We start from the raw sequence: 8,024 nt of genomic DNA, 5'->3' as shown, positions 1-8,024 counted from the left end.
TCACAGAATGTGATTTGAGAATGTACACTCTTCATGAGCACTCGCAGTAAACAAGATTTTCAGACCACTTCTTTAAAAAAGCAACAAATGCAAAGCAAATAACAAAATGTATTATTATTATTGTGTTGTTGTCTTAATATGTTTAATATGATGTAATATGCAAAAGCTGCAGAGATTTAGAAAAATTACTGATATTTGGTATTCCGAATGCTTCTAAGAGCAAATCAATTCTGGTTTCTTCTGCACACATGCCTATAACAGCATGTTATAATGACATGCTTTTTATGTCAGTTTCAGTAAAGCATGGTGGTTCAACCACAGAATTTGGGAAGATGTGAATGTTTTAAGCAGTCTGAATAAATTTATTTTGCCTCCATCAGGTCTCTCTACAGAACCATAATCTAATGACGCAGGCCATTTCACAGACATCCTGCCAGCTGGTAGAAATGTGGCCTCCCAACAATTAATTTCCTGAACCCTGTGACGGTCTTCCTTTTGGCAGTATCGTTTCCCTTCTACCACTCATTTATCTTTCTAGAGATTTGCCTGCCACATTGATCTACCCTGTATATGTACTCAGTGGGTAGAATGTGTTACAAAGATATTTCTCAAGTTTTAAGCTATAGCATATTTAATTTGTGTCACACCTGGTTGCCTGCAACATTGTAATTCACTACAATGAGGGTGTTTCTTTGTTGTCTTCTGGTCATGGACTCCATTTCCCATCATGCCGCTTCCTTTCCTCATGTCTTAGCTCCACCTCTTCAGGATGTGAGAGAAGGAGGCAAGGAACAGACGCAAGACGGAGGAATCGAAGCTAGTGAAATTATATATCCTCGCTCTTTAGCATAACTTCAAAGCGTCGTCATCAACTAATGATGACTGTACACCGCTGGAATTAGCTTGCACATTGGGATTCTTGAATATGAGATATAATTATTTATATTGTAACCGTTTCGACCTCCACAAAATACCACATTTGTTCTTATTTTTTACCAGTTATTATTAATGAATTATTATTGTTGTGATTTCACATACATTGTGTGTGTGAAGTGGGAGGAGAATTTATACGTGCGTCACGTTTAGGCAATAAAAAACTTCCGCATAGGATACACCTGTGTATCTTCGCTCATGACTCCTCAGGAAGCCTCCTCCCTCCTCGATCCTCGACTCCTTCCGGTGCAATTATAGAATTGAGATGTCCTTCAATATGGCTGAGCTCGATCGGTTTCCGGGTCATAGGATGGAGGATAGAGGAGCGAGGAGATGAGGAGGGATATTGAGAAGCACCCCAGGTTTGCCATTGACCATAGTCCACTGTGAGTTTTTGATGGTGTTACATTCCTGGTTTCCTTTGTCTCTTTCTTGAGTCATCATGTGTTTGGGATGTATATGACTGTGGACTTCATTAAAAGGATTTTAACTGCATCTGGACCCACTGTCAGTTCTTGTTCTGTGCACTCACGTTACAATTTGTATATTTTTATGCACGGTTAATTTTGTATTAAAAAGTGTAGTTGCATTTGAGAGATACTTTTATCTCAAACAAGGGGCAGATCAAATAAAATGTGTTTTTCCTGTTTGCTGCCGTTAGGGTTAGGGGTTAGGTCATGCTGCCTTTTTGGAAAGAGCAGTGCGAGAGTAGGACCAGTTACAGAAGTGTCATGACCTAGATGGGAGTGAGAGAGAGAGCTGTGCAAGTAAATCTCACTCGCCGACCATAAGAGCGGCTCTAGCGACAGAAGCGCCTGCCATCCCCTATGCTCGACCGACACCTGCTTGGAGCGGGGTGAGAAGGACAAGTTACATATACTGTATATACATATATATTCCCTATTTGTTATCATAATCCTGAAACTATATAAAATGTTTTTAATATGCTTAGCGCAAAATAAATATTTGTTATCAAATACAAAATTATTTGTAGCATTTCTTTCAAAATTATTTCATTTATTATTAAGTATATATATTATTTTTATTTATGATTATGCACGCCTATATTTACTCTCTTAATTTTCCTCTTTTATATGGTGTCCTTATAGATCACAATAATAGAGTCCACACAAAATCTGTCCAGCACTGCTTTTGAGTGTCCGCCTCATTTTAACACACATAACTTCTACATTAAAAAAACGGCATCTATCTAAAAACATATTTAGAGAACTGGGTTCGTTATCACAGATTTGTATGCTCAACTTACGCAGACGACGTACAATCTTTCGTGACACCGGAAGAACTGAAGATGTAGCCGGAAACTATAAGCGACGAGGCACTGTGACATTTAGCAGTTGTTGTTTAGCGACATTGTCATTCTCATGTTTATGGTTTCTGTGGAAATAAGGAAGAATAAGAATGTTTCTTACTACTGTGAACCGTAAGTAGACTTACAATGAAGCACTCTATATTGACGTGTCGGCACAAGTGCAACGCGTTTACTGCAGCAATGATATTAGAAGCAGCTAATAAATAGCCGCTAGTTTTAGGTACGCGAGACCGTTAAAATACCATGTGGTTTAAAAAGGGACTTAAAATGCCATACGGTGATAGTCAATATAAAGTAAATTATGCTGTTCAAACTATAGTAGATGCTGAATGGCAATGCAGCTTCGGTAGTTGTTGACAGATATACTTAATGTAACGAAACATTATAATCTTTTCCCCAAAGATTTTAAGGACTCACATTTGAGTCATTTTATTTACATAATCATGGTCGTTAACGAAATTTATAACGTGTTTTACTCAGTTGTTTTAAATTAATTCCCGTTGTCCTCACCTACTAAATTTGTAAGTTTATTACTTGAAGTTTTAGGGGTTTCAATTTGTTGTTGTTGTCCTATGTTCAATTGTACCTGTAAGTGCGGTGTTCATTTCATGTAAACATTTTATTAGAGTGGCTTAAGTAGTCGCGCCCTTTAAGGTGTCTGTATAAATGGACTCTATAAACTTAATAAGAAAGATATGATGGATGCCACTTTAATTTAAGAAACTTTGAAGAAATTGAACGTAATTGAATGCAAAATAATTTGTTTTTGAACTGTCTCTATTCCTCACATTTTAATCAAAATCAAGGTTTTTCACGTGGTGCAATCAGATACTTTTTTACCTGAATTACAACTGTATATTAATTTGCTATACTAGAAATTCAACCAGGATGGGTTCTATAGCCATATTTCAATTATTTTGCTTCATTGAAACTTGAAAAAGACCAAAAGGAGAATCAAAGCAGGTTTATTTTCAAGAAAATTTGTATTTTCTTTGCTCATATTTACCAATGGGGCTAATATTGTTCTTTATTTTTCTAGTTGCCAAGAGCAAATCCAAGTAAGTACTCTCTTTCTGATAATGTCCTTACCCTGTACAGAATACGTATGATGTCTACAAGGCAGACATACACTGATAGACCAAAACATTATAACCACCTGCCTATGTTGATCCTCTCACCAAAGCATACACTTTCTACAAAACAAGAAGGTGTCCTGCAGTGTCTCGCCCAAGAAAATTTGCAAGAGAATCTTCAAGCAAAGAGTATAGAATACCAAGAGTCGAAATAATGGTGCTTTTTGGGTAACCATCATTTTGGGGTTCCCATTCATTAATACGACCATGGCGGCCCACCATTGTCTAATTTGTTTTGCCATAATTTCAAAATGAACTAAAACATTTTTTAGTACATATCATAACAACATATCATTGTGTTGTCCGTTTCCCACATTGATTTATTCGTTGCGGCCAGCCATACTATCAACGCTGGCCGGTACTAATATTTTTATTGTGAACGTGTTCTTTAGTTGAAACTCTGTACAACAGTGTATTCTCTCATATTTCAGATTTTGTGTTTAGTCACTATATTATACTGTCATTACAATTGCTTTGGAACCCGATGTTCCAAATATGGTAAGAGGTGTTACATTTCCGTCACGCGCTTGCAGTATTCGACCACTCACTAGATAATGGTCAACTGGCCAATCATAAAACACCTTGCTTTTCAGAAAGTTTATTTAGATCCAAATTTAGTACATTTGTGTACATGCAAGTCTCATAAATATTACGCACATTATAATAGTATAAAGAATATGCTTATCATTTAAGTTTCTTAAAATCTAATACAGTACTTATTTCAGTTTAGTTTCATTAATGTACAGTGCATCTGGAAAGTATTCACAGCGCTTCACTTTTTCTACATTTTGTTATGGACCAGCCTTATTCCAAAATGGATTCAATTAATTATTTTCCTCAAAATTCTACAAAGAATAAACCCCATAATGACAACGTGAAAGAAGTTCGTTTGAAATCTTTGCAAATTAACTTGTATTAAAACGGAAAAAAAGCACATGTACATAAGTATTCACAGCCTTTCATGGCACTCAAAATTAAGGTTAATCTTTCAACAGGACAATGACCCTAAGCACACAGCCAATATAACAAAGGAGTGGCTACAGGACAACTCTGTGAAATTCCTTGAGTGGCCCAGGCAGAGCCCAGACTTAAACCCAATTGAACATTTCTGGAGAGATCTGAAAATGGCTGTGCACCGACGCTCCCCATCCAACCTGATGGAGCTTGAGAGATCTTGCAAAGACGAATGGGAGAAACTGTCCCAAAATAGGTGTGACAAGCTTGTAGCATCATACTCAAAAAGATTTGAGGCTGTAATTGGTGTCAAAATGTGCTTTTTTTATTTTTAATAAATTTGCAAAGATTTCAAAAACTTTCACGTTGTCATTATGGGGTATGGTCTGTAGAATTTTGAGGAAACTAATTAATTTAATCCATTTGGAATAAGGCTGTAACATGACAAAATGTGGAAAGTCAAGCGCTGTGAATACTTTTCCGAATGCACCGTACATGGCATAGATAATACTATATATTTCATTTAACTTTTATTTATAAATGTATTTGTTTAATTGACCTATTATTATAATGTACTATTTATGTAAAGCTGCTTTGCAGCAATGTGAAATGAAAAATTGTGAAAAGTGCCGAATACATACAGAAATATGTATGCAATACCTGTGGCCTTTGACTTGTGTTTCAGGACTTTGCTTGTTCAGATGATGAGTGCAGCTGGCACAGGTTTCTGTTTCAACACAAAGAGGGGCCGATTGAGGGAGAAACTGGTTTTGCGCAAGCATGACCCCATAGGTGAGGTGAAGAATGGGTTTTATTTGGCAGTGAGATTAGAGTCTGCTTTTAAAGTCTCTCTCAGAGTACATGAAAGTAAAAGTGAGTGTGTGGCGTTTTACACACAGAACTGCAGAGGTTTTCTCTACAGCGAAGCGTGCTGCTGGCAACGCTGAAACGAGTTTGCTTTGTGGCGTGTCATTAATTTTATGCTAACACGTCTCTGAAATGAATCCACCATTTGAAAGCAGGAAACATACGTCATAATCTCGGCCCGCCAACTTTTCACAGCCATTGGCTGTCACCCGGCGTTTGTCGCTTGGCCTCCAGGAGCAGGGTTGAAGACTTAGGGCAGGGTTCCTCAAATCCCGTCTTGGAGGGCCAATGTGCTGCAGAGTTTAGCTCAAACCTTCCCTCACTTGTGATTTTCTAGTGATCCTGAAGATCTTGATTAGGTTGCTCAGGGTTTGAGGTCTGCAGGGCATTGGCACTCCAGGGCAAGATTTGAGGAACCTTGACAGAGGGATTAGGATTAAATATTGTGCTAATATGTAATTAGTATTTTTAAGTAATTGTATTTGTTTTGGTAATAATGACAAACCCCTAACCCTGTCGATAATATTCATAAAGCTTCTTTGGTATGAAAGCATAAATGTAAATATGCGACCAGCCAGCCCGTTCTAAAATGCTTTGTGTATGACCTTTTGCCAAAATATTGATTTAATCTGCTTGTATGCATATACATTTATTTTGTCCAATTATTATAATAATATGCTCCTTACAGTGAGAGTTTTCCACCCCTATTATGAATTTGTTTAGTAGTAGACTTCTTGGCCCCGTTTCAACATGTCCTGCTTCTGTTTTCATTTTGTCATAGAAACAGGATAGAACATTGCATTTGTTAATCATTTAATGGGTTCCTTGTGTATCATTGGTTTATTGGGTGCTTTAGAACAATTGTTTTAAATTTTTATTATTTGCTTTCAACAGTAAACAAACATGTTCTGTTCGTCGAGAAGAGGAAGATCCGCTCTCTTTAAAGTGGAAAAAAACTCCTTTGATATCGACACTGAGGAAGAGGGACTGTTATAGACATGAAACATCTGCTTAACTGGGATAATCAACATCTTGCATAATAATGTCATTAAGCAATCATGAAGAAAGGAGAAATTTGGAATGGATTTCAGACCCCCATTTCACTGCAACTTCGGATGACTGCAATGACACAAGAAAGGGGTTTGTCCTGTCGTGATAATACTCACTGACTTAAGTGAATAATATTGGATGTTTAAGTTTTACATTTTTGCTGAGGCAAAATTTGATTTGTTGCAACAATACACCATTTGCTAAATAAATGTATTGAGGTTGTTATTGTTCTAAAAATAAATCTAGAAGCATAAACATAACAGACATGAAGTTTGTACTTTCTTATACAACATTACTTTATTATTTTATATAATTGCGTAATTTTAACACAGCTGCAATCTGTAAAACTTTTATTACTGGGAAATGTTTGTATAAACATTTAGAATGAATATTGGAGATTTCGTAAGGATTTTTCAGTAAATTGTACTGTGTCATAAGTCTGTGACTATTTAAACCAGACATTGGTCATCACTATTATTATTTGAAGACAATGGGTCATGACAAGTAATTTCAGAATAATTCAGGTGGCAGATCGTTCCGAAATGGAAAAGATGTTTGAGTGCCGACTTTTTGTACAGACACAGCAGCAACAAGGTTGGCTCTTCTGGCCATCTCTTCCAACTGCATTGTGGGATAATGTGCCAGGTAGAAAGCCAGGGCACCAATAAAGCTGTCACCTGCTCCCTGTTACAACAGAAGAAAGAAATCAGGTAATACTTAATAGTTTTAAGATTTAAAAGGTACTACAGAGAAAATAAATTGATAGAACAAAGAAATGTATACGGATTTGGAACTCCAAGGTGTTTTTTGGTGAACTTTTTAACACCGAGAAAGATATTTGGAAGAATGCTTATAACCAAAGTTAAAATGAAGTTCTTAACTACCATACTAAAATTACTTAATGATTATTTTGTTCTGTTGAGAACAAAAGATGTTTTGAAGAATGTAGGACAGCAAACAGTTCTGGGTCCTACAATGGTGGTCAATGTGGTCCAAGAACTGTTTGGTTACCAGAATTCCTCCAAATATATCTTTGTGTTCAACCAAACAAAGAAATGTATACGGGTTTGCAACAACTAGAGTGAGGAACTCATGACGGAAATTAAATTTTTGGGTGAACTATCCCTTTAATAGGACAGCAGGGGGTGCCATCATGTGTATCCATGCCAGAGAGAGGTTTAATGGATGTAATAAATAAATGTATAAATAAAAAGTATTACAAACTGATCATGATTATATTTGATGGTGATTCAATTTTTTTACAAACTGAAATGTGGACCTAAACCAACAGCCCCCCATTTGATGTGCATTATATGGATAAAAACCCTGGAAAGCTTTCCTCGAAAACCTCACTTTGTTGTAAGAAATTAACACACCGTATGACATGACAATTTTAATATGAACTACTCCTTTAATGGTCAATTGTTTTCAGTCAATAGTATTATGCCACCATGGCCATTTTTAAAATCTGCGTCAATGAAACTGAGAAGTACTGGCATGTTTCGCCATGCCTGCAGAGGGTAGACTAGGGGGGTGGTATTACATCTGTGATGGGAAAGCACAGAGAAGAATGTGGTGATGCTCTTAAATTTCATATCATCATATCACAGTTTTTTTTTCAAGTCTAGATGATTACTCACCTCAGTGGCCTGCACCCTAACTGTTAGTGTCTATTATACACCTTCGACTGAGATAGGCCAATCCATTCGTTCACACCATAAAGACGGTTTCAAAGTAACAACATAAACAAATGTTGC

At 36.6% G+C, this 8,024-nt stretch overlaps 2 protein-coding genes across 3 annotated transcripts in view; one reads left to right on the top strand and one right to left on the bottom strand.

Moving 5' to 3' along the window:
* Positions 1-2,209: 2,209 nt before the first annotated feature.
* mrpl33 (mitochondrial ribosomal protein L33) lies at positions 2,210-6,723 on the top strand. Its single transcript, XM_079459024.1, has 4 exons — positions 2,210-2,374; positions 3,303-3,321; positions 5,036-5,142; positions 6,112-6,723. Exons 1-4 carry the CDS (start codon positions 2,353-2,355, stop codon positions 6,159-6,161), a joined length of 198 nt encoding a protein of 65 aa, XP_079315150.1. The 5' UTR covers positions 2,210-2,352; the 3' UTR covers positions 6,162-6,723.
* The window catches only part of rbks (ribokinase), a 38,428-nt gene continuing 36,948 nt past the window's right edge, over positions 6,545-8,024 (bottom strand). Inside the window, exon 9 of one of the 2 annotated variants that reach the window (XM_079459022.1) lies at positions 6,545-6,951. In XM_079459022.1, coding sequence (XP_079315148.1) covers positions 6,778-6,951 — 174 coding nt within the window. In that variant the 3' untranslated portion in view covers positions 6,545-6,777. The remainder of the gene's footprint in view (positions 6,952-8,024) is intronic. The other variant, XM_079459023.1, reaches the window with a different exon arrangement.

This window comes from Barbatula barbatula (assembly GCF_947034865.1).
Source record: "Barbatula barbatula genome assembly, chromosome: 6".
Lineage (NCBI taxonomy): Eukaryota > Metazoa > Chordata > Actinopteri > Cypriniformes > Nemacheilidae > Barbatula > Barbatula barbatula.
The sequence above is the reverse complement of the archived record's forward strand: the minus strand, read 5'-3'. Positions and strand labels throughout refer to the sequence as shown.